Source organism: Papio anubis, chromosome 7 (genome assembly GCF_008728515.1).
Source record: "Papio anubis isolate 15944 chromosome 7, Panubis1.0, whole genome shotgun sequence".
Classification (NCBI taxonomy): Eukaryota; Metazoa; Chordata; class Mammalia; order Primates; family Cercopithecidae; genus Papio; species Papio anubis.
The window spans coordinates 109157223-109184519 of record NC_044982.1 but is presented as its reverse complement, the minus strand read 5'-3'; the positions used below and the strand labels follow the sequence as shown (position 1 = coordinate 109184519).

The following is a 27297-nucleotide window of genomic DNA, read 5'->3' as shown; positions in this document are numbered from 1 at the left end:
GGGGATAAGAAGGCTAGTTTCTCCTGCATTGGAGGGAGAGGAGAGAAGGGGAAAGTCCCTGGAAACAACACAGCCAGGAAGAGAAACTTTGAAGAATAAAAATGTCTAAGAGTAATTTTTTTTTCCAGTTATATCTTATGTGGCCTTTCACCTCTCTCCCCGACAAAATATTCAGTGGTCCTTATTGCACAGTTGTGTGAGTGGATTCTTGTGGGTAAACATAAGGCTGATTAGCATGGGACAAAATTTAAAAACTGGAAGATGAGCCTGGGTGCGGTGGCTCATGCCTGTAATCCCAGCACTTTGGGAGGCTGAGGCGGGCGAATCACAAGGTCAGGAGATCGAGACCATCCTGGCTAATACGGTGAAACCCCATCTCTACTAAAAATACAAAAAATTAGCCGGGCATGGTGGTGGGCGCCTGTAGTCCCAGCTACTCAGGAGACTGAGGCAGAAGAATGGCGTGAACCTGGGAGGCAGAGCTTGCAGTGAGCTGAGATCATGCCTCTGCCCTCCAGCCTGGGTGACAGAGTGAGACTCTGTCTTTTAAAAACAAAACAAAACAAAACAAAACTGGAGGATGAGAGGAGAATGGGCATCTGGACTAGAATAAGGCCAGTGATAATCGGTACCATTTTTGAGTTTACTAAATGCCAGGTGCCATGTTAAATTTCTTATGTACTTTCTATGTTCCTCAAAACGAACCACAAAGTACATGTTATTACAGTATTTTTATAGAAGAGGAAACAGGTATGGAAATCCTAGGTGTCTTGCCTTAACTCATGTAGGTACTATATGAAGGTTATCAGATTCTAACCCAGGATCTCCAAAACTGGCACTAAACTGCACCTCCTCCTCTGTCACAGCACTGTTTCATTAGCTCTGTAGCTCTGTTCTTGTTCTTCCTGTGGAGTATGAGATGGGCCCGTGTTCTGTACTCACCTGTATCTTCACTGCTCAGCACCGGGCCTGATGTGGAAGGGATGCACGGCAGATAGTTGCTGAGTCTGTGAGGGAAGGCTGTGTCATGTGACAACGAGGTGGGAAGAGCAACTTATTAAGCTAATAAATAACCGCTGCCGTTTGTTGGAAGCCCAGATCAAGAGAAGAAACCCCATTGTACTCTTTGCTGATGGAGTTACAGCTGAAGCCCTGCACCACACTTTAAGGGTGGCATGGCAAGCTAGTTTTCAGAAGGGGCTGACTCCCTCAGCTCGGGGTGGTAGGTAGTCATTATAGAAATTTAAAAGAAAAGCCACAGTGTCACCAGGGAAAACCCAGTAACCAACTGCCATGCGGTCTCACTGGTTGTGTTTGGGAAGTACTACCATTAATCAATGTATAAACCAAGTGTGAATTTGCAGGAAGAAAGAAAATTATCATGCAAATGATATTATAGCCAGCCTGCACAGAGCATTCTCTCCATTTAGATAGATCAGGAAGTTGCTGGTGACCCCTCCTTCCCCCGTTCCACCATCACCCCACCCCCATTCCAAGGAAATGACTTTTCAGCTGAAATCACAAGGCTAAGTATGCATTCATTAGTTGAGAGAGTGAGTGAGAACAGGGAAGAGAGAAAAACTAGAAAATGTTTCATAAATAAACAACCGTATATACAAAGGTTCTAAAGGGAAACATGGCATGATATTTGAGAGGAATTGAAAGGTGGCCACAATGGCTAATCAACCAAGAGCCAAGAGGAGAGAGACATGAGATGAAGCTGAAGAACCAGGGTCCAGATGACATGAGCTTGTATTTTGTTTGTCTGGTGTTTTTTTTGTTGTTGTTGTTGTTTTTGAGACGGAGTCTCGCTCTGTCACCCAGGCTGGAGTGCAGTGGCATGATTTCAGCTCACTGCAACCTTTGCCTCCCAGGTTCAAGCAATTCTTCTGCCTCAGCCTCCCAAATAACTGGGATTACAGGTTCCCGCCACCATGCCCGGCTAATTTTTTGTATTTTTAGTAGTGATGGGGTTTTGCCATGTTGGCCAGGCTGCTCTCGAACTCCTGACCTCAGGTGATCTGCCCACCTCAGCCTCCCAAAGTGCTGCGATTACAGGCATGAGCCACTGAATCTAGCCAGTGTCTGTTGTTTGTGTTTGTTTTGTTTTGAGATGGAGTCTCACTCTGTCACCCAGACTGAAGTGCAGTGCCACGATCTCGGCTCACTGCAACCTCTGCCTCCTGGGTTCAAGTGATTCTCCTGCCTCAGCCTCCCAAGTAGCTGGGATTACAGGCACCTGCCACCACGCCCTGCTAAATTTTTGTATTTTTTTTAGTAGAGACGAGGTTTCACCGTGATAGCCAGGATGGTCTCTATCTCCTGACCTTGTGATGTGCCTGCCCCTGCCTCCCAAAGTGCTAGGATTACCAGTGTGAGCCACCAAGCCCAGCCGTCTGTTTGTTTTTTAATGAACATTTTGGAAAAATTTGAAATTCACATAAAAGTTGCAAAGATAATACTAATAGTTCCCACATATCCTTTATCCAGTTCCCCCTAATGTTAGGATCTTACATTACCATGGCACATTAAACAAAACTAAGAAACACTGATATATTACTATTAAATAGACTCCAAAGTTTTTTTCCTGGTTTTTCCAGTGATATCTGTGATATCTATTTTCTGTTCTAGGATCCAATCCAGGATACCACACTGTGTCTCTATAGACTCCTCTTTTTTTTTTTTTTTTTAAGTTGGAGTCTCACTCCGTCGCCCAGGCTGGAGTGCAATGGCACTATCTGGGCTCAGTGCAACCTCTGCCTCCCAGGTTCAAGCGATTCTCCTGCCTCAGCCTCCTTAGTAACTGGGATTACAGGCATGTGCCACCATGCTGGCTAATTTTTGTATTTTTAGTAGAGACAGAGTTTCACCGTGTTGACCACGCTGGTCTTGAACTCCTGACCTTGTAATCCGCCCGCCTCGGCCTCCCAAAGTGCTGAGATTACAGGTGTAAGCCACTGTGCCCGACCTATAGGCTCCTCTTAAATGTGAAAATTTCCTCAGACTTTTTGTTTTTGATGACCTTGACAGTTTTGAGAAATACTGGTTGGATATTTTGTAGAATGTCCCCAAATTTATGTTTGATGTTTTCCTGGGATTATGGGTTTAGGGGAACCAATACCACAAAGATTAAATGCCTTTTCATCACATGATATCAAGATGTGCTATCAACTTATCACCTTAACCTTGATCACCTGGCCCAGCTAAGTTTTGTATTTTTAGTAGAGACGGGGTTTCACCATATTGCCCAGGATGGTCTCGATCTCTTCACCTCGTGATCTTCCTGCCTTGGCCTCCCAAAGTGCTGGAATTAATCAAATGATTTTTAAGCAGTATTGTGACATCAGATTTCCTTTTTAAGATTAATATGTTGGCTGTATCGAATGTACCAAATGGAGACAGGAGTAGATACGGATACATCAGTAAAAAGGTTGCGACTGGGGCCAGGCGCAGTGGCTCACGCCTGTAATCTCAGCACTTTGGGAGGCCGAGGCGGGTGGATCATGAGGTCAGGAGATCAAGACAAGTTTGACCAACATGGTGAAACCCCGTCTCTACTAAAAAATACAAAAAAAATTAGCCAGGCGTGGTGGCAGGTGTCTGTAGTCCCAGCTACTTGGGAGGCTGAGGCAGGAGAATAGCTTGAACCCAGGAAGCGGAGGCTACAGTGAGCTGAGATCTCTCCACTGCGCTCCACCCTGAGCAACAGAGCAGGACTCCACCTCAAAAAAAAAAAAAAAAAAAAATGTTCTATCAGTGGTTGGCATAAAAGTTAAGAATGAGAAAAGTGGGTAGATTAAGAGGCATTTAACAAGTAAAACTGTCAGGATTTGTCCATTTTTAGTTGAATAGAAGGAAGGAAGAAGGTTTGAGAATGACTGCCAGGAACCAAGTTTCTGGTTGAGAAGCTGATTGGATATCAACAAGGGTGAAAGCAAAAGTACACTGAAGAGGCAGGCAGAGCAGCCTGAGGACTTGCTGATGGAGGCAACCCCAGCGCTATGGAGGAAGAAGAATGCTGTGGGTCAGATGCCCCTGCGGAATTCCGGAGGCATCGATTTTCTGTGTATCCATATCTACTCTGATGATTCTGCACCCTGGACAGAACCCTTTAAAAATAAAACACCCCTGTCCAGTTAGGTAAAGCTTTGATTCCCTTGAGGGAAAAGTCTTCCTCATTTGCTCGAAAATCCTTGAGAGTAACAACAATGTAGTATTCATACTCTGCATTTCCATCAAGGATTGTACTTTCAAAGCACCAGCACTTGTACATGCAACACTAGGTGTGAAGTTCATTATGGTTTTGAGTCCCCAGAGAGCTCTGTGGACATTTCACCAATTTTGTTTAAGCCTCAGTAGCCATATTACCAAGGCAGAGATCAAGATCCTAAAAAAAAGACTCAGTAACATAAGAGGTTTCAGATATTGGGAAGAGAGAGTGTGGTTGACACCGCAGGGAAGCTTCTTGAGCAAGGGAAAGATGAAGTCAAGCTGTTCACAGGGAAGTAAATTGTGAAAGTCCTTGGAGCCCATTTTAAGAACTTGGACTATTTCTCTGTGTGCAGCAGAAACCACTGAGTTGTGAACGGAGAGGGAACACAAGTGATCTTACATTTTGAAGGATCCTTCTGATTGCAGGTTGGGAACAAATTGCAGAGGAGCAAGGAAATAAGCCAGACGACCAGCTAGGAGATCACTGCAAAATCTGTACAAGGGACTTCAAGTGGCTTGAGTCAGGATAGCAGTTAGTTTAATAAATAAGTAATTTTTATATATTAAATTATATATATTAATTTTTATATAAAATATAATTTATATGTTAATTTATATATAAGCATGTATATAATTAAATATATAAATTATATATAATTATATATATAAAATATACATATATTTTGAGACAGAGTCTTGCTCTGTCACCAGACTGGAATGCAGTGGCGTGATCTCAGCTCACTGCAACCTCCACCTCCTGGGTTCAAGTGATTCTCCTGCCTCAGCCTCCTGAGTAGCTGGAATTACAGGCACGTGCCACCACGCCCAGCTTATTTTTTATTTTTAGTAGAGATGGGGTTTCACCATGTTGGTCAGGATGGTCTCAATCTCTTGACCTCGTGATCCACCCGCCTAGGCCTCCCAAAGTGCTGGGGGTGAGGGCATGACCCACTGTGCCTGGCCCTGGATGTATTTTGATGAAAGAACCACACAGTTTTGCCTGATGGACTGAATGTGTATAGTGAAAGAAAGAAAAGAGTCAGTGGGTCCAGAGGATTTCCACCTTTAGTGGGAAAAAGATGGAAATGCAATTAACTAAGATGGTGAAAGATTCAGGGGTTAGAGGTTCAGATATTCAGATTTAGACAGTAAATCTGAAGTGCTTGTTAAACATCCAAATAGACATCAGGTCAGCAATTGGATATTTGAGTCTGGAGTTGAAGGGAGAGGTCTTGTCTGGAGATATGATTTTGGGAGTCATCAGCACATGGTGGATCGTAAAAGCCTTGCTACTGAAAGAGATATCTAGCACCTGAAGGCAGGTAAGGAAAAGAAGTAAGCCAAAAACTAGCCAGGGCACTCCAATATTTAGAGTTAGAGAGTTTAGCTTGGGGAGATGAGGAAGATTCATCAAGGGAAGCAGAGTAATCAGTGACATGGGAGGAGAACCAAGATAGAGTAGTGTCCCAGAAGTCAAATTAAAATATGTAGAAAGTCATATAAAAGTCATATAAAAATAAAAGAAAGTCAGATTTAAAAAAAAAGTCTACATAAAATATGTAGAAAGTCACTGTGTCGAATGTCACATCAAGGAAGTTGAGGACTGAGAATTCATCCCTGAACTTAGTAGTGGGGATGAGAGTCTGTCTGATTGATACATGTTCAAGAGACAATGAGAGGAGAGGAATTGGAGACAGCAAGTATTATAGACAGCTCTTTTGAGGATTTTTTCTATGAAGGGAAGCAAAAAAATAGGGTAGTCACTGAGAGACTGTGTGTTTGGTTTTTTGTTTGTTTGTTTTTTACCATAGGAGAAACTATAGCAAGATCAGGTGCTAATAGAACTGGTCCATTAGAGATGGGAAATTGTATGATGCAGAGTACTTTCCTCCTGCAGAGGAAATAAGAAAAAGGTCTAACACGCAAATGTAGGGGTTGGCCTTAGAATAACTGATTCACCATAATAGCAGGAAGGGAAAATGAACCAGTGTAGATGCAGCAGGGGAGGTAGATATGGCAGAGAGAGGATGTAGAAGTTCTCAGTGAAATAGGAAGCAAGGTCAATGGAAATGAGGTTGTGTCAAAATAATTGTGTTGCAAGAGTTTATAATACTAAACTCTCTATATACATTCTTCTGTTGCTCAAATAGCCTAGTCATCCACCTCCTACTTTAAAACAGTGTAAGGAATCATGGGTCATGGTGTGGATCTCACATGAGCTGGTCAGGCTTAGCTTTTAAGGCAATAAATTGTAGCCCTAGGCTCAGTCAGCTGTCTTGAAAATGCTGCCTCTAGTCATAAGGCAGATGAATCCACAAAAACCCAAACTGTAGAAAAATGATTTAGCGTTGCCCTGTCCTAGTGATGGGATCCTAATAGCAGAAATAACCACACAGCAGAAATAGCCACACAGAGCTCCCAATTATAAATAAAGGATTTGTTGTATTTTCATGTTCTGTGGGATGTTACAAAGCAACGTTTCCCTGTGAGCAACTTTGCACACTATTCAAAACATGTCCAGATCCAAAAGAGTGGCAAGCAGTTTAAGTTGGGGACAATACAACTGGGAGGACACATATAAAAGGGTGGAAGGTGAAAAAGAAGGAGTATGGGAATGACCACCTGGCCACCAAAGGTCCTCACCATCAGTGGGGAAACCAGTTTCACCTAGCTGACCTTCATGCAGAGTTTCAGCCTGTGAAAGGGATGGGGAAGGAAGCAGAGGGTCTAAGTGGCCCCATGTGATCAGAAGGAAGTGGTGCAGGAGGAGGACGCCCAGTGACTGAGAGCCAGTGAGAACTACTGGGAGGTCAGATGCCCCCAACTCTGTGACATTGGGCACGTTTCTTACTTGTTTTAAGCCTGTTTCTTCAACAGTAAAAGAGGGAAAATATCTACTTCAGAGGGTCATCATGAAGATTAAAAATTATGTATCTAAAGTTTTTCGCATATGGACAACGACCATTAAATAGCCACACACTCTCTCATGCTGTATTAGTCTATTTTCTGTTGTTTATAACGAAATACCTAAAATGGGTGATTTGTAAAGGAAAGAAATGTATTTTTGTACTGCTATGGAAGTCAGGAAGTCCAAGGTTGAGGAGGTGCATCTGGTGAGGGCCTTCTTTTTTTCTTTTTTTTTTTTTTTTGAGACGAGGTCTCACTCTGTCACCCAGGCTGGGGTGCAGTGGCGCGATCTCGACTCACTGCAACCTCCACCTCCTGGGTTCAAGTGATTCTCCTGCCTCAGCCTCCCAAGCAGCTGGGACTACAGGTGCACACCACCACGCCTGGCTAATTTTTGTATATTTTTTTTTTTTCCAGAGAGACAGGGTTTCACCATATTGGCCAATGTCTTGAACTCCTGACCTCGTGATCCACCCATCTCGGCCTCCCAAAGTGCTGGGATTACAGGAGTGAGCCACTGCACCTGGCCCTGGTGAGGGCCTTCTTGCTAGTAGGGACTCTGTGGAATCCTAAGGCAGTGCAGGGTATCAATGGCAAGAGGACTGAGCATGCTAGCTCAGGTCTCTTCCTCTCCTTATAAAGCCACCAATTCCCCTCCCATGATAACCCATTAATCCATTAACCCATTAATGTATTAATCCATAAATGGATTAATTCATTCATGAGAGCAGAGCCCTCATGATCAAATTAGCTCTTAAAGGCGCAACCTCTCAACACTGTTGCATTGGGGATTAAGTTTCAACATGAGTTTTGGAGCAGTCAAACCACAACACATGCTATTACTGAGAATATGATGTTCAGCCTCACCCCAGCCTCATTTGCTACCAAATGACATAATCAAAACCAATTAATGTTCATTCCCATTTGTTGTTGTGGTTTTTGTTGTTCTTGTTGTTGAGACAGAGTCTTGCTCTATCACCCAGGCTGGAGTGCAGGGGCACCATCTTGGTTCACTGCAATCTCCATCTTCTGGGTTCAAGCAATTCTCCTGCCTCAGCCTCCTGAGTAACTGGGATTACAGGTGCGCACCACCACGCCCAGCTAATTTTTGTATTTTTAGTAGAGACGGGGTTTCACCATGTTGGCCATGCTGGTCTTGAACTCCAGATCCCTAGCAATCCACCCGCCTCAGCCTCCCAAAGTGCTGAGATTACGGGTGTGAGTCGCCGTGCCTGGCCCCCATTTCTTTTTAAACAAAAATATTGTTGAGCTCTTACCAGGCTCTGAACTGAGCTCTGAAATAAAATGGTAAACAAAAACAGCCATGGTTCCTGCCCACACAGAACTTAGTATCTGTTGGGGAAACAGATACATTGATTTAAAAATCACACAAGTGTGACTCCGTAATTGAGACAGTGGCATTTTATAAGACTATAATTGCAGAATTTAACCTAGTCAGGGAAGGCATCCTGAAGAAGTGAATTTTGAGCTGAAATCTGAAAGGCAAGTAAGCATTAACCAGATGCAGAGGCAGAAGGAACAACATGGGCAGACATCTGTGGCAGAAGGTCCTGAAAACAGCCCAGCAAAGCTGCAGAAGAGACAGACCCCCGAGGAGGACACAACTGAAATGAAGTAGGACAATCATAGTAGAGACCAAACCACGTAGGGAGGGCCTGGTAGAACGTCAGCAAGGCTCTAATTTACAATGACAAAGTTCTTTTAAATGACAAGGCAAACAAAATAATGGTGCTTCAGGACTTTATTCATGGCATTAATAACTTTCCAGTTTAAATTAGTAGTTGGAGTGATTTTTATTTCTTTCATTTTGTATGTTTTCTTATTGTTTACATTGCTTCTGATAAGTGTTTATCATTTTTCACAAAACCACTTTTTTCTTTTCTTTTTTTTTTTTTTTTTGAGATGGAGTCTTGCTCTGACACCAGGCTGGAATGCAGGGGCTCAGTCTCGGCTCACTGAAACCTCCGCCTCCCAGGTTCAACCAATTCTCCTGCCTCAGCCTCCGTCTTAGTTGGGACTACAGGTGTCCACCACCACACCTGGCTAATTTTTGTATTTTTAGTAGAGAGGGTTTCACCATGTTGGCCAGGATGGTCTTGATCTCCTAACCTTGTGATCTGCCCGCCTCGGCCTCCCAAAGTGTTGAGATTACAGGAGTGAGCCACCATGCCTGGCCCAAAACACTTTTTTCTTAGTCAACTTCATTGAGATATTATTTATCTACAATAAAATGCACCAGTTTTAAGTGTACATCTCTATGAGTTTTGTAACTACTACCACAATCAAGATGAAGAATATTTGTATCACCCCAGGCAAACTTCTTTCTCAGTCAGTACTCACATCCCAGCCCCAGGCAACAACTGACCTGCTTTCTGACACTACATATTGGCCTTTTTTGAGTTTCACGTAAAGGAGACAATACACTATGTACTCTCCTGACTGGCTTTTTTCACTCGATATGTTTTTGAGATTTATCTATTCTGTTGCATGTACCAGTAGTTCATTCCTTTTTATTGGTGAGTGACATTCTGTCTTATGGATATTCCAAAATGTGCTTATTTACTCCCCTGTTGATGAACATTTGGGTTCCAGTTTGGGCTATTATCAATAAAGCTATGAATAATATCAGTATATGTTTTTATTTCTTTGCGGTAAATATCTAGGAGAGGAATTTCTGGGTCCTACAGTAAGGTATGTGTAACTTTATAAGAAATTTCCAAGCTGTTTTCCAAAGTAGTAGTGCAATTTTACATTATCATCAGTAGTGTGTAAGACTTCCAGTTGCTCCACATTTTCCCAAAAGCTTGGCATTGTCTATGTTTTTCATTTTAGCTCTTCTGGAGAATGTGTAGTGGTCTCTTGCTGTGGTTTTTAAATGCATTTCTCTGATAACTAATGGTGCTGAACATCTTTTCCATGTCTACTGGCCATTTGTGTATCTGCTTTTGTGAAGTGCCTGTTCAAATCTTTTACCCGTGCTTAGTATTAGGTTGATGATGGTCTTGTTACAGAATTGTAAGAGTGTCACATATCACAAGTCCTTTATCAGATATTAGTGTAGTACAGATTGTCTTCCATTATGTGGTGTGCCTTTTTGAGAGCTTTTTTGTAATAGCTTTATTGAAGTCTAATTCAAATACCTTTTTTTTTTTTGAGACGGAGTCTCGCTCTGTCGCCCAGGCTGGAGTGCAGTGGCCGGATCTCAGCTCACTGCAAGCTCCGCCTCCCGGGTTCACGCCATTCTCCGGCCTCAGCCTCCCGAGTAGCTGGGACTACAGGCGCCCGCCACCTCGCCCGGCTAGTTTTTTGTATTTCTTAATAGAGACGGGGTTTCACCGTGTTAGCCAGGATGGTCTCGATCTCCTGACCTCGTGATCCGCCCGTCTCGGCCTCCCAAAGTGCTGGGATTACAGGCTTGAGCCACCGCGCCCGGCCTCAAATACCTTCTATTTGAGTTCTTGAAGTATCTTTTTAAGAGTAAAAATTAAACATTTTTTAATTTTCAAATTATCAATATTTTCTTTTCTGGCTCAAGCTTTGTGTGTTCTGCCTAAGAAGTCTGCCTACACCAAAGTTGTAAAGATTTTCTCTTACATTTTCTTCTAGACGTTGTATAGTTTTCACATAAATTTAGGTCTGTGATCTGTTTTCATTTAATTTTTCTGTGCCACGTGAAGAGTTGAGGTTTATAAAAACCGTTTTTGTTTGTTTGTTTTTTGAGACGGAGTTTCGCTCTTGCCACCCAGCCTGGAGTGCAATGGTGCAATCTCGGCTCACTGCAGCCTCTGCCTCCCAGATTCAAGCGATTCTCGTGCCTCGGCCTCCAGAGTAGCTGGGATTACAGGTGTCCCCAACCACGGCACGGCTAATTTTTGTATTTTTAGTAGAGACGGGGTTTCACCATGTTGGCCAGGCTGGTCTCGAACTCCTGAACTCAGGTGATCCACCCACCTTGGCCTCCCAAAGTGCTGGGATTACAGGCGTGAGAAGTGCTGGCATTACAGGCCTGAGCCACCACGCCGGCCATAAAAACCTTTTTAAAAATTAAATTAATAAAACACACAGCAAGGCACAGTTTAAAAGACCGGGTCACAGACCAAATCAGAAATAGTCACTGATTTCCCAGTGTCACATTGCTAAAGAAGTAACTGCAGTGGGGCCGGGCACAGCGGCTCACACCTGTAGTCCCAGCACTTTGGGAGGCCAAAGTGGGCAGATCACGAAGTCAAGAGATCAAGACCATCCTGGCTAACATGGTGAAACCCCGTCTCTACTAAAAATACAAAAAATTAGCCAGGCTTGGTGGCAGGTGCCTGTAGTCCCAGTTACTTGGGAGGCTGAAGCAGGAGAATGGCTAGAACCCAGAGGCGGAGCTTGCAGTGAGCCGAAATGGGACCACTGCACTCCAGCCTGGGCGACAGAGCGAGACTCACCTCGAAAAAGAAAACAAAAAAAAAAAAAAGGAAGGGAAGACCGGGAAGGTCTAGAACAAGGTATAGCTTCCATATTGCAATCAGATTTGCTGACCTAAAAATTAGAACACAAGGTCTAACAAACTACATAATTTTCTAATCCGTTCATTTTTACAAAAAAAAAAAACAAAAAAAAATTTTTTAACACTAGCTCCACATTGAATCATTTACCTAATTTTCTTTGGTCACAATATCCCCGAGTATCTTGCATATCGGGTTTGCCATATCCATCAACCCCAAATGGCAAGCCAGAGAGAGAAGGCTGGGGAGGAGGCATCAGTGGAAACTCTAAGCAGCCAGGGGCACTGGAAACTGCAGACAGCATGGGAAAGAAGGAAGGAAGGAAGAAGAGGGAAGCCGACCTGAGTCTGCTTCTAGCCTGAGTCTGCTTCTCAGTCTAGTCTGCAGTCTAGCCTAGTGACATGGAGGACTTTTGGGTAATGGGCACCCCTGAAAGAGTCTACCGACGGGCAGAAAACACACCACCTTCCTGGTTGTCATCCCATAATCCATTGCCTGTCTCCTGTGTTGAGCTTTACCCTTCGGCTGAATTTCCAGGCAGACCCAAGAAATTAAGACAAAATGGCACATAGAGAAAAATACATACAATTTATTCATTAAATGGGGAAAAATTTCCATAACTATGGAAAGTCAGGTTACATCATCACAGCTGTTTGTTTAAAACTAGAAGTATGTGTTGGCAATCGTTTTGATGAGAGTTAAGAAAATTAAGCCGGTTTCACAATATGGAGTGTCCTTTCTGGTCAACAGTATTGCTTCAGGAGAGATAGCATTTCACAGATCTTTCCTGTAACTTCTAGAAAAGTCATCCAGCCAGATTTAGGTTCAAACTTCTTTACAAAGCCATTTTCCTATAAGAGAATAAATTTAACATTTTAAAAATCATTGTAGATTAAGTATGCTGTAATAAAAAGCAAAAATATTTTCATTTAAATAGTGCAAATAGTTAATCTTCTACTCCTTCTACCCCTCTTAAGCAGCATCATCTAACAGAAATACAGTGTGACCTACATCTGTAGTTTTAATTTTTTTGTAGCCATATTTTAAAAAGTAAAAAAATAGGTAAAACTAACTTTTAAGATACATTTAGTGTTATTTTAATATGTAATCAGTATAAAATCATTAATGAGATATTCTTTTCTCATAACAAATCTTCAAAATCCAATGAGTATTTAGTACTTACGGCATATCTTAGTTCAGACTAGCCACATTTCACTACCATAGTGGACAGCAAGCACAGCTCTAGAGGATAGAAAGCCTATTTTTTTTTTTCTTGTTCTTGTTCAATTGTCCAACATTTATTTCAATGCGCTTATATTTGTAATATGAATTCTATTATACTGTAAACTGCATTGTATTGAAAATCATGAGAACTCACAGTAAATCCAAATTAAACCAATACCTTTGAAGCTATGAAAAGGTTGATGGTTTCTTTCATAATCTACTCTCTTTGTGATCAGACATAGTTTTAAAAATATACAGTAACCCAACTAACTGGACATTTTATTTAGTTAATTTACAGTCCGTAATCAAAGAATGCTCACTGAAAATTTCCTCTGAGATAATCTAGCCTGAAGCCCTCCCTTATATTAACAAATGAGAAAATCGAGGCCCAGAAAAAAAATAAGTTATCTAAGATTAGCCAACACCTTGGTGCCTGAACCTGGATTAGAATGCAAACACCCTACTTCTTTCCACTCCATACATTTTCAAACAAGTGCCAAAAGAATTAGAAAATTGGTAAAATAATGTTTTCAATGATCATCTGGCAAACATTCACATCTCCATCTTACAGGTTTCAGAACCTGGGGTTACAAATACCTGCAAGTAGCTCAGAGCATAGCACAACTAATATTGAAACAGAAACCAAGCATAACTCTTTGATAGTTGGGAGAGATTCGAGAGCTCTGTGGTGCCTTGGAATCATTTTATGAGCATCATTGGCAGAGCGGATGAATATCACCAGCCAGGGGGATTTCCCATTTGAAAGATTTCCTAAGAAAGCCATTTTCTGCCTACGTGTTAAGTGTGCATCGTGCTGTGAGACATGCTGTCATACCTTGATAGAGGAAGGAAACTGTCCCTCTTTCTTCCTCTTTCCCTCCTGCCAGTACATACTCATAGTTTCCCATACACTCTCAAGAGGTATCCACTTCGTTACTCTCCTTCCTAGAATTTTCATAAACCCCATGTTTCGCAAGTATAATGAGGCCCTCTGAAATGGTTTTTTTTTTTTTTTTTTTTTTGAGATGGAGTCTGGCTCTGTTGCCCAGCCTAGAGTGCAGTGGTGCGATCTCGGCACACCTCAGTCTCCGCCTCCTGGGTTCAAGCAATTCTCCTGCCTCAGCCTCCTGAATAGCTGGGACTACAGACGCATGCCCCCATGCCTGGTTAATTTTTGTATTTTTAGTAGAGATGGGGTTTCACTATGTTGACCAGGCTGGTCTCAAACTCCTGACCTCATGATCCAGTCACCTCGGCCTCACAAAGTGCTGGATTACAGGTGTGAGCCACTGTGCACAGCATGATTTTTATTATTATGACAATGATCATTGTCTATTATCATTGAGCAGTCATAACATATCATCTTATATACATCAATGTCTAAAGAAGGACAGTGAACAAAGAAAAAACTAATGAATTCAACCAGATGAAGATTAAAATTTATTTATTATTATTATTTTTTGAGTCAAAGTCTTGTTCTGCCACCCAGGCTGGAGTGCAGTGGCGCGATCTCGGCTCGTTGCAACCTCTGCCTCCTGGGTTCAAGCGATTCTTCTGCCTTAGCCTCCCAAGTAGCTGGGACTACAGGCACATGCCACCACGCCCAGCTAATTTTTGTATTTTTAGTAGAAACCAGGTTTCACCATGTTGGCCAGGATGGTCTTGATCTCTTGACCTCGTGATCCACCCACCTCAGCCCCTAAAGTGCTGGGATTATAGGCGTGAGCCACTGTGCCCGGCCTAAAATTTTTTTTAACTATGAAAAATTAAAATTAAAAGAACAATAGACTAGGAAAATATTTACATATAGCATGAAAGAGTTCATTCAAATGTAACGGAAAATCCTCAGGCCCTTAATAGTCTAAAAGGGAAAGACCATTAAAGAGAGAAATATAAATCATTAACAAGTGTATGGTAAAAACACTAATAGCAGTTAAAGAAATGTACTTTCAACACAGTCTTATTGTTTTTTAGACCTATTAAATTCACTTTGTTACTTTATGCCTATCAAACCCTCAAAATTATTAATAGTACCACCCACGTTGTTAAGTTTGTTGTGACATTTTTCCATTGACATGCTTTTGGAAAGAAAATATGTTTTCCAATATGCTAGAGTATTGTAATTATATACATATCTTACGAACCAGTCGTTCCATTGTTAGAAATTTATCATGAGGCAGTCTTCTAAAATATTGGAGGGTAGGGAGTACCAGAAAAGCATACCCATGCTTCAGTACTGAAGCATTATATCTAAAAGGGGAAAACTCAAAAAAAAAACTGTCTAACAATTGGAAATTGGTTAAGTAAATTATGATATGACAAATTAACGGAATATTCTGTAGATATTAGAAATTAATACCTAATGTTAACATGGAATATGTGAGACAGTGTTGAAAATATTTATAATATGTCACACGAAAAAACTCTTGTATGCCCTAATTACAGTTGCATACAGTGTCTGCATGCGGATATGTTATGGTGATGGGAGTGACTTTTCTTCCTTTCAAAAATGTTATTTTCAGACATATTTTCTTTAATGATGCTATTTGTATCTTAAAACCATTATGCAAAGATAAATATACAAATAAAGATTCCGTATCTTATCAGTAATGTAGTAGTAATTAAGAATTGTTTCAGCCTTATTATTTCTGGAAATGGTGATTGTTTGTTAAATTCAGCTACTTTGGTTACAAGACAACCAAAGCATAAAATAATATGCTGTATCAATAGTCCAAAGAAAATCAGAACTTCAGAATTTTTAAAGATAGAGGCAGCCGGGTGCAGTGGCTCAAGCCTGTAATCCTAGCACTTTGGGAGGCTGAGATGCGAGGATGGCTTGAGCCCTGGAGGTTGAGGCTGTAGTGAGCCAAGATCGCGCCACTGCACTCCAGCCTGGGTGACAGAGCAAGACCCTGTTGCAAAAAAAAAAAAAAAAAGATACAGACAAATACCATTATGTTGTTCCCACTTCTCTAAATATTATTTATTCATTTATTCATTCAGGAAATATTCATTGAGCATTGGCCACATGCCAGTAGCAGTTAAAGTGCTGGAAACACAGTGGTGAAGAAAGCATACAGGATCCCTGTCCTCACTAAGCTTATATTCTCATGGCAGACACAGACAATAAACAGATAAGCAAACAAATATGCAATGGGATGTCCAGTCATGAAAACTATTATGAAGGCAATCAAGTTGGGCAGGGAGACAGAGAGTGGCAGTGGTACTTTCTCAGTTGGGGTGATCAAGGAAGACTTCTCTGAGGAGGCAACCTTGGAACAGAGGCCTGAGCAAAGGGAAGAAGTAAGGATAACAAAGAAAAGAGAAACCTCTTGGCCTAATGGTATGACCCAAGCTTTAAAATGGTGGTTACTGGGAAAGCACCAACTCTGACTGTACATCCTACTTTCAGAAAGGCAAAGAATAACCTATCTAAACTTCCTGGAATTTCCCATATAACCCTCATAGTTGCATAGTATTTGACAGCTTGGAAAGCACTGTTTTACAAAAAGTGTTTTATAATTGTTTAGCTTTCCTTTAAAGGTAGGTAAGATTGTTTTCATTAAATATTATATATAATAAATTATCATATGTCATATCATATTATGATATACATTATATAAGGAATCTGAGTCTCAGAGTACCTCAGTAACTTACCCAAGGTTATACCTCTAGTGAGGGAGAAAACCAGAGTTCAAATCTCCAGTTTCAGTGTTGCTTCACTGAATCATTCCATCAGCAAATATTTGTTGTTACCTTCTATGCAATAGGCCCTATTCTAGGCATGAGGTACACAGTGATGCATTAAGTAGACATGGTTTCTCCCACGTGGAGCTCAGTGCCAAGCATTCTTTCTACTCCCCCGGCATATGCAGAGGAGAATGCTTCATTGAAGGCAGAGGAAGTAAGAAGAGCCACCTGGTTCAAAAGGAAGGGTGATCCCAAGGGAAGAGACATGAGTTTCATCTCAGGATCATTCTAATGGTTTTTAAGAACCATCCTTTCCTCATGAATGCTGAAGGCAGCCAAATGGCACTAGCTCTCCTCTCAGATCTTGTGAGAGCACATCCTTTCTCAGCACTTCAAATTAGGAGAGGGGACAGGAGGAAATCATGGTAAATGTGGAAGAGGAGAAAAAGAGAGATGAGAAGCCACAAAAAAAGAAGGCAGGCAGGCAGGCAGGCAGGAAGGCAGGAAGGCAGGAAAGACAACTGATAAAAAGGAGAAAGAATAACGAAAGAGATTATGAGTCCTATTACTGATAGACCAGTCTTGTTTCTTCCCATTAGAGGATCTGTTTTACATGGTAAACAACAACCGTAAACTTGTATTGAGTACTCATCTGCAGGAACTGTTTCAAGTGCTTTGCATATATTAACTAATTTGATCCTTATACCAGTCCCAGGACATAGGTTGCAATATTTTCCTGTTTTTACAGATGAGGAAACAAGACAGGGAAGTTAAGCAACTTGTACAATTCACACAGGTAGTAAGCACTCGAGCCCAGAAATGAAGCCAGGTCTGTCTGAACATCTATGCTGTGCTCACATACTGCTTTTTTTTTTTTTTTTTTTTTTTTGAGATGGAGTCACTCTGTTGCCCAGGCTGGAGTGGCACAATCCCGGCTCACTGCAACCTCCGCCTCCCAGGTTCAAGTGATTCTCCTGCCTCAGCCTCCCAAGTAGCTGGGATTATAGATGCCCGCCACCACACCCTGCTAATTTTGTATTTTTAGTAGAGACAGGCCTTTACCATCTTAACCAGGCTGCTCTTGAACTCCTGACCTCAGGTGATCCACCCACCTCAGCCTCCCAAAAGTGCTGGGATTACAGGCATGAGCCACCGCACCTGGCACATACCACATTCTTGATTAAAAGTTTTCATAAAGTCTCTGGGCAATTTTAACATTTAATTAAATTACAGATTGTATGTTTTATGATGACTTCTTAAGTTTTTTCAGGTGGGTAGAAGTGAGAGGCTGGTGCTCACATCTTGATAAAGTTGTAAGTGCCTCCTCTACCCTTACTTCTTCTTGTGGGCCACTGACTCTACTAGCATAGGCATGTGATTGTGCCATTTCCCCTGAAATGAATCATTCAAGAGTAAATTCATTCATTTGAGCAGATTTGTCAACATCACTATGAAAAGAAGATAACAGTTTTCCATGCCAGTTTGCACTGAATCAAAAAAGCACTGCCTATCATTGACAGAACCAATGTCTCATCTGAGGTGGGAAAGCAGCACGGAGATTGCTTTGAAATGACATCTTCAAGAGTATTTCATGTCTACAACCTGAACTATTCAGGTGCTTTTTTTTAAAAAAAAAAAAAAAAAAAAGAGAGCTTGGAAACTTTAGAAAGGCTGAGTGTGTGCATGTGCAGGCAATGTGTGTATTTGTATCTACACTTGGGAGAGGTTCATCCGGCCACACTTATGTTTACATCTGTACCACCCTCGAAAGATGAGGGCACTACTAGAAATTCTCAGAGACAATTCCACACCTCTTGCTAACAGTGAGTTCCGGGAGCTCACAAAATTTATTGTGGAGAAGTTAAATTTTTAAGTAACATTTATTCACTGTCTGTGTGTTCCAAGTACTATGTTAAGCATTAGAAATACAATCCAAACCCACATAGAGCCTGCAAACTAGTAGAGTATTTCTCTGCAGGCTCACCTGTGGTCCTCTGTGCTAGAGAACGTTTGCCTTCGCCTGAAATCTACAGAGTGCTGCTGAAATTTCCACCAGTCCTCAAGTATAGCCTCCTCCCACAGCCAGAAGAAAACATGATAAAACATTTCACATGCTTCGCCCAGCCTCAGTCAGGCTGAGTTAGAAAGAACTAAGTTCCAGGAAGAAGGTGACTGAGAAAGGGGAGTAGCTGCAGTAAGCTCTATCATGCAGGAAGGCCTTAAACAAAACGAAAAAGGCATCAAGTAAAAGATCAATAAATTTGATCGCAACAAACTTTTAAACGTTTATAATGACCAAAGACGTTGTTAGCTTTAAAGGATAATCAGCAAACTAAAATATATCTGCCACATATGTAAAAATAATATGGCTGGGTGCGTGGCTCACACCTGTAATCTCACAACTTTGGGAGGCCAAAGTGGGAGGATCACCTGAGGTCAGGAGTTCGAGACCAGCCTGACCAACATAGTGAAACCCCGTCTCTACTAAAAATACAAAATTAGCTGTGTGTGGTGGCGCACACCTGTAATCCCAGCTACTTGGGAGGCTGAGGCAGGAGAATTGCTTGAAACCAGAAGGCAGAGGTTGCAGTGAGCTGAGATCACACCATTGCACTCCAGCCTGGGCAACAAGAACTAAAACTCTGTCTCAAAAAATTTAAATAATAATAATAATAATAATTTGTATCCAGAATATTCAAAGAATTCCTACAAATCAATAAGAAAAAGACAAAATAAAAGGAAAATGGGCAAAGGGTGTAAACCGACAATTGCCTGCATTTACAAATGATCAATTAATATATGAAAAGATGCTCAAAATGTAAAAACAATTTAGCCTTACTAGTAATCAAGAAAATGAGAATTGAAACAAGATAAACTCTATATTTTTAGCCCAAAAAATTAAGGAAATTATGACGAATTGCAACAACCTAATGTTAGTCAGCTGGGGTAGGGGGACTGCGGGATACTCTAACAAGCTGCTGATGGGAATGGAACTTGGTGGAGCCACTTTGGAAGGCAAGGACCTAGTAAATTAAAAAATGTACACCACCATGACCCAGCATCTACAACCCAACATCCACCCTGGAAAACTACACACACGCACAAGGGAAGATATATGTAAAATGATATTCAATGAAGCATTGTGTGTGATAGCAAACTCGAAATAACCTAAAGAGCTATCAGCTACAAATGGCCACTCTACAGCATTTATATACAACAGAATATACACAGCATTCTTAATACTATTTTAAATAACTCTGGATAAAATAATAAGTGGCAGAATTAGTACCATGTACTATTTTTACATATACACATGTAAAAATATGTACACAAAATTTATTGTATATATAAAAAATTATGTGTATATGTAAAAAAGTATGTGTTATATGGTATAACAGATACGTTATGTAAAACATATACATAAGCATACATACACATTTTACATAACTTTTTTTACAAAAAATTTTTTACAAAGAAGTATTGTTTATTTTCTATGGATATATACAGTAGGCATGTTTTGCATGCAAAATAATTGATAACAGTGGCTACCTCTTGGGAGAGGTGAAGGCCAGGAATTAGGCATTGGAGAGAGGATTCATGAACACTTACGTGCTTTAAAAAAATAATCATTAAGTATATTGGGATATAAAGGAAAGCATATACATCCAGCTGTGTCAGGCTTTTTACCAACATGAGTTTCAACACAGGCCCCTACACAGTCTTGGCTTTTTGAGGCACTGGATAATAAAGTGAATTTTTAGTTGAAAATTCTTGAATAAAGTTTCTTGCTGGTGATACTGTACATTATGTTTTAATCAACAAACTTTAACAGCCCAGAATTTGTTATTATTAGTAATAATTTGTTATACATTATATATAATTTGCTATACATTAGTATATGTTACAATTTGCTATGTATTAGTAAACTGAAAAACACCAATTTGTAAGCAATGAACTTACAAAAATTTACACCTGTCTTTTGCAACCTTATAAATACCTAAAAATAACAGCATCTAATAGCAACTCTTTCTGTACTGATTGTGGAAATTTCTGTACTGTCTGTACTGTCATGACAACCCTAGCAAAAGCTAAGTACTAGATTAGAGTGTGTACACAGCTGACTGTGAAGCTGCATGAGAGAGGTGCTTTGTTAGTCCCCAAACTTCACTACTGTAATTTATACTGTGAGGAATAAAAACTGGAAACACAAGTACTTTCCAACTATAAAGTTCAAGTTCAAGGATTCATCGGAAATAAGCCAGAAAGTATATTATTTTAAAAATTAAAACAAACCACCCAAGGAAACTAGTATTCTTAGGTAAGTGTTTTGTTGTTGTTTTAATTAGCAAGGAAATTCTCAATTTCTATTTCACAGTAAAGAACAATGAAGAATTTTTCCATCACACATACCCAGCCTCCGTTTTGCCTTATCCATTCTCCTGTGTTATTCATTATGAACTCAGCAACAAAATATGAAATCTCCTTATAAGTATCCACATCCGGGGCAATTCGCTGTCGTAGAAGTTTCTTGATGAGAATACCTTCAAATGCAAATATGGTTACAATTCTTCCCCAGTTAATGATGCCATCTTCAAACTCCTTTTCCATCACTTGATTGAATAGTGTTCTGGCAGTGTCTATGGATGCAACATTAACATTGTCCAAGCATGGCTTCAGATTCTTTTCCACTTCTTTTTGGACTGAGAATGCAACCTTTTGTAGCACTCTGGACGTTTTGCTTGGACCCAATCCAGGTTGTGGTATCTGCAGAACGTACTGCAAATAGTCCTGAGCTAGCCTGTAAATATATCCAAATTCACAGTCTGTCATCTTCTGCCTGGTGGAGAGCAAAGTCTTGAGCTGGCTCACCTTGAAGCTGTTGAGGCAATGTGACGAGAATGCTCACTGAGCTTGGCTGAGTTATGACACATGATGATACGTGGAGGCTGGTGGAATTTCTGTTTGCATCACTTTATAATGGCCTTCCTCCTAGTCACTTTCGTGCGTAGGCTGTGTTTCATGTCGTGTATGAAAGAGAAAGTTTAAAATGTGAAAGAGGAAAATGTTTCAGAGAGGCCACTTCCTCATCCTGTGATTAATTCAGCTTTACAAGTCTTAAATGCAGGATGTGGAGAAATTAGAATCCTTGTAGATTGCTGGTGGGAATGCGAAACGGCGCAACCCCTGTGAAAAGGTTGGCAGTTTCTCAAAAAGTTAAATACAGAATTATCACAAGACCCAGCAGTTCCATTCATAGGTACACAACCAACAGATCCTCAAATACTTACATACGAATGTACATGGCAGCACTATTCACAATAGCCAAGAGCTGGGCACAACTCAAATATTCATCAAGAGATGAATGGATAAATTATGGAACATTATTCATTCAAAAAAAGGAATGAAGAACTGATACATACATGCTTCACCAGGAATGAACCTCAAAAACATTAGGCTAATAGAAAGAAGCCAAACAGAAAAGGTCATACATTATGTGATTCTATTTCTATGAAATATCCAGAATAGTTAAATCCATAGAAATAGAAAGCAAACTGATGGTTGCCAGGGACTGAGGAGAGGGAGGAGTAACTGCTTAATGGGTAGAAGGTTTTCTTTTGTGTGATGAAAATGTTTTGCAAGGCCGGGCCGTTGGCTCACGCCTGTAATCCTAGCACTTTGGGAGGACAAGGCAGGTGGATTGCCTGAGCTCAGGAGTTTGAGACCAGCCTGGGCAACATGGTGAATACCCGTCTCTACCAAAATACAAAAATGTAGCCGGCGGGCAGCATGTGCCTGTAGTCCCAACTACTCGGGAGGCTGAGGAAGAATTGCTTGAACCCGGGAGACAGAGGTTGCAGTGAGCCAAGATCACGCCACGGCACTCCAGTCTGGGCAACAAAGCGAGACTCTGTCTCCAAAAAAAAAGAAAAGAAAATGTTTTGCAACTAGATAGAGGTGGAAGTTGCACAACACTGCGAAGGTACTAAATGCCACTGAATTGTTTACTTTAAAACGGTTTTGTGAATTTCAAATTTAAGAAAAGTCTTAAATGCCATCCACGGGGTAAACCAGAGTAAAGACAATTTGGAATGGAGACTACAGAACAGTCTGGGTGGCAGAGAACAGGGCCTCTCGAGGTGACTCTGGCAGTACTGCCCTTGATCATCTGTAATTGAGTAAGGATGATACAGAGAGGGAAGAAGAAAATACCCTCTTTTCAGGAGATCGAGACCATCCTGGCTAACCCAGTGAAACCCCGTCTCTACTAAAAAATACAAAAAAAACTAGCCAGCTGTGGTGGCGGGCGCCTGTAGTCCCAGGTACTTGGGAGGCTAAGGCAGGAGAATGGCGTAAACCCCAGAGGCGGAGCTTGCAGTGAGCTGAGATCCGGCCACTGCACTCCAGCCTGGGCGACAGAGCGAGACTCCGTCTCAGAAAAAAAAAAAAAAAAAGAAAATACCCTCTTTGGGCCAGGCACCGTGGCTCACGCCTGTAATCCCAGCACTGGGAGGCCGAGGCAGGCGAATCATGAGGTCAGGAAATCGAGACCATCCTGGCTAACACGGTGAAACCCCGTCTCTACTAAAAATACAAAAAATTAGATGGGCATGGTGGCGGGCGCCTGTACTCCCTACTTGGGAGGCTGAGGCAGGAGAATCGTTTGAACCCAGGAGGCAGAGCTTGCAGTGAGCCGAGATTGCACCAGTGCACTCCAGCCTGGGCGACAGAGCGAGACTCCATCTCCAAAAGAAAAAAAAAAGAAAAAGAAAATATCTTCTTTGGTTTTCACCTTCCGCCTGCTCTAGGATTTCTGATAGAAAACAAAATTCTGCTTTAAGCCTGACTTAATTCACATTTTTAACTCAGGTAAACTATCCAATGTGTGGATTAGAAATTTCGGGACCAGAAAGAGCACTGGACTTACAGTCAGAGGGCCTGGACTCAGTCCCAGTCAAATCTCTCTTTCTTTCCTCAGTGTGTACCCTGGGTCTGTGCTTAATTTGTAAAATGAGGCAATACATGTTGACCTCAGAGGGCTGAGGTGAAGTTCAAAGGGATGACCTGTGTAAAGCCTCTATCACCATGCCTGGTAAAACGTAGGTGCCTAATCAAAGCTAGTTCCCCATTGTTCTTTTGTGGACTAATGAGGAATTTGGCCTCCCAGTCATCTCTTTACCTAGCAAGGGTATAACTTCGTAAGTGAAATGCAAATCTCATTTTATTTAGCTATGACAGCAAATCTGAGAAAAGGTTTGCAGTGGGTGGATGAAAAAGGAGACAATTCACGGTCGCTGGAGAAATTGAATTCACTTTTTTTTCCCATCCACATATGGAGTGACTTTGAGTCTTTTATCCTGTCTGTGACCAGCTGCAAATAGGAAAAATGATTCATATAAAACCTGCGTTTCTGAACTATCACCATAGGATTAAGGGGGAAAGGAGAGGTGTTGCTTAGAATGCTCGTTAATAGAGTGGCAGCCATGAAAATGCACCTTTCAGACCTACTGCAGTGGTTTAATTGACTAAGGGCCCCAGCCTCAGTGCTTTGAATCTACCACAGCTTTGCACTGAGGCCACATATCCTGTAGGCTGTTCCCAGACAATGACTGAGCAAAGCAGGAACCTTAAGACCGGTTCCTGCAAGTCAACTTCCTGTGATAGGTAACTTTGGTTCAATGACTCCCCATGGGCTTTGCTGAAACTTCCTCTGACTGCACTGTCATGGAAGACTTCCCTACCCCATCTTCCTCCTTCTCTCCTTCGCAGAGGTCAGTCCTGAATTGCAGTCTGTCTGACGGCTCTGTAGTCTCTTCTGCCTCCCTCCCTTTTTTCCCTCACAGGTATTTACCACAATCATTTACCAATTAAATCTGTTAGACATTTAATCCCCTCATGACATTTTCTTGGAGTACCCAGACTGATACAGGACCTGTAGAGCACAAAGGAGCATACAGATATGTGGTCAAGCCACTTCTCCAGGAATTCCACTGGGAAAGTTCTCCCATGCCTCCTAGACTGTGCCCGTTGGCCCACAGGAGCACAAAGCCAAGAGCAGGCTGCTTTCCCTCCTTAAATCATCTTTGAGCATCGTAAGAACCACGGAAAGGATGGGAAGATTGAGTTTTCTCTCCCCCATTACATTCCCTTGGTGCTGAACATTTCTTCAAATATAACAGCAGCAGCCGGACGTGCTGGCTCATGCCTTTGGGAGGCCAAGGCGGGTGGATAATTTGAGGTCTGGAGTTCAAGACCATCCTGGCCAACATGGCAAAAGCCCGTCTTTACTAAAAATACAAAAATTAGTCTGGCAGTAGAGGTACATGCCTGTAATCCCAGCTACTTGGGAGGCTGAGACAGGAGAATCTCTTGAACCCAGGAAGTGGAGGTTGCGATGGGCCAAGATTGTGCCACTGCATTCCAGTCTGGGCAACAGAGTGAGATCCTGTCCCCTCAAAATAATAATAATAATAGAAGCATGTGGTTTTAAAACTGCAATCAAGCATCTTTGGCTGTGTGTAGTGGCTTATGCCTGTAATCCCAGCACTTTGGGAGGCCGAGGCAAGCGGACCACTTGAGGTCCGAAGTTTGAGACCAGTCTGGCCAACATGGTGAAACTCCATCTCTACTTAAATTAAAAATAAAAAGTACAAGGCCAGGCAAGGTGGCTCATGCCTGTAATCCCAGCACTTTGGGAGGCCAAGGCGGGTGGATCACGAGGTCAAGAGATCGAGACCATTCTGGCCAACATGGTGAAACCCCGTCTCTACTAAAAATACAAAAATTAGCTGGGCGTAGTGGCACACCCCTGCAGTCCCAGCTCCTTGGGAGGCTAAGGCAGGACAATCATTTGAACTCGGGAGGTGGAGGCTGCAGTGAATTGAGATTGCGCCACTATAGTCCATCCTGGGCAACAGAGCGAGACTCCGTCTCAAATAAAAAGAAAAAATTTAAAAAAATAATAATTAGCTAGACATTTCATTTATTCAACAAAGATCAACTACCTTCCTTCACTGGGTCCTGGCTTGGGCAATGGGTGGAGACAGAAAAAAGATAGACCCTTGTTTTTGTTTTTTTGAGATAGAGTTTTGCTCTTGTTGCCCAGGCTGGAGTGCAATGGCACAATCTAGGCTCATGGCAATCTCTGTCTCCCAGGTTCAAGTGATTCTCCTGCCTCAGCCTCCCAAGTAGCTGGGATTACAGGTGCCTGAGACCACGCCTGGCTAATTTTTGTATTTTTAGTAGAGATGGGGTTTCACCATGTTGGCCAGACTGGTCTCAAACTGCTGACCTCAAGTGATCTGCCCGCCTCAGCCTCCCAAAGTGCTGGGATTACAGGCAAGAGCCACCACGCCCAGCCTAGGGCTTTATATTTCTAATCTTCTGTATACAAAAAGGAGTTGCTTTAAAAATTCTTACATATTGTGGGCCAGGCACAGTGGCTTACACCTGGCAATCCCAGCACTTTGGGAAGCCGAGGCAGGCGAATCACCTGAGGTGAGGAGTTTGAGACCAGCCTGACCAACATGGTGAAACCCCGTCTCTACTAAAACTACAAAAGTTAGCCAGGCATGGTGGTGGGTAACTGTAATCCCAGCTACTCAGGAGGCTGAGGAGGAAGAATCGCTTGAACCCAAAGGTGGAGGTTGCAGTAAGCCAAGATTATACCACTACATTCCAGCCTGTGCGACAAGAGTGAAACCCCATTTCAAAAAAATAAATAAATAAAAATAAAAAAGTCTTACATATCATGGCCTGCTTTAATTTCTTTTGGGGAGTTTCCAAATTATCACTTTTCAAGGATAGGTGGGAGAGAGAAAGACAAAGTTCTTTCCAAAAAAAGGAAAATTCTTTCTTTCTTTTATATGAAATGCAAAAGGACTGGTGTGGGGTGGAGTGGAGGGAAGTGTGGGTCAGAGGCAAGTAGCTGACCATGGGCCAAGTGTGAAGACATGGGGGCTATATTTCCACAGTGCCACTGCACTCTGAATCTGCATTCACCAGGGTCTAGTGTACAGGTTCATAAAGACCAGCTCATGGTTCCCCATCCTCTGAGCTGCTCTGTCAATGCATGGAATTTTGTATGAAATTAGGGGTCCACCCCAAGTACATTCTGAATGAGTCAATCAGAAGGCATATTGTCTGGAAACCGTATGTGTATCCAGTTATCCCATAAACATACACTAAACTGCTACTATGCAACAGGGACCATGTTAGGCGCTGAAGATAAAAATTCTTGCCTTCAAAGGATTTTCAGTCTAGAAGAACCTATGCCGTATTATAGGCAAAGGAAATGCATAAGGGAATAATTAAAGTAGGTCACTGCAGTGGCCTCAAATGCAGAGACCCTCCCTGGAACCCTTGCTCAGGCCCTGGAGCCAGGTTTGCAGCCTCACAACTGGGACGTTCTGGAAAATGCACATGTGTAACACTCTTCTATTATAGGTGGAAAGGGCAGCCAGTTGGGGAGAGGGTGATGATGGAAGATAATTGGTGAAACCTGTTCACACTTAACAAGTACCTAGCCGGGAGCAGTGGCTCACGCCTGTAATCCCAGCATTTTGGGAGGCTAAGGCGGGCAAATCACAAGGTCAGGAGATCAAGACCATCCTGGCCAACATGGTGAAACCCCCATCTCTACTAAAAATGCAAAAATTAGCCGGGCATGGTGGTGGGCGCCTGTAGTCCCAGCTACTCGGCAGGCTGAGGGAGGAGAATCACTTGAACCCAGGAGGCGGAGCTTGCAGTAAGC

General features: G+C 42.0%; 1 protein-coding gene across 1 annotated transcript; it reads right to left on the bottom strand.

Moving 5' to 3' along the window:
* Positions 1–12202: 12202 nt before the first annotated feature.
* Positions 12203–21704, bottom strand: BCL2A1 (BCL2 related protein A1). The gene is made up of 2 exons (XM_003901286.3): positions 20958–21704; positions 12203–12484 (listed from the first exon to the last, which is right to left on the bottom strand). Exons 1-2 carry the CDS (start codon positions 21375–21377, stop codon positions 12377–12379), a joined length of 528 nt encoding a protein of 175 aa, XP_003901335.1. The 5' UTR covers positions 21378–21704; the 3' UTR covers positions 12203–12376.
* Positions 21705–27297: the final 5593 nt, after the last annotated feature.

Excerpts from the sequence above, each read along its gene's own strand:
- BCL2A1 (XM_003901286.3), bottom strand. The coding sequence starts at position 21,377 with ATGACAGACTGTGAATTTGGATATATTTACAGGCTAGCTCAGGACTAT. Across the intron at positions 12,485-20,957 it reads TAAGGCAAAACGGAGGCTGG|GAAAATGGCTTTGTAAAGAA; the intron begins GTATGTGTGATG and ends ATTCTCTTATAG.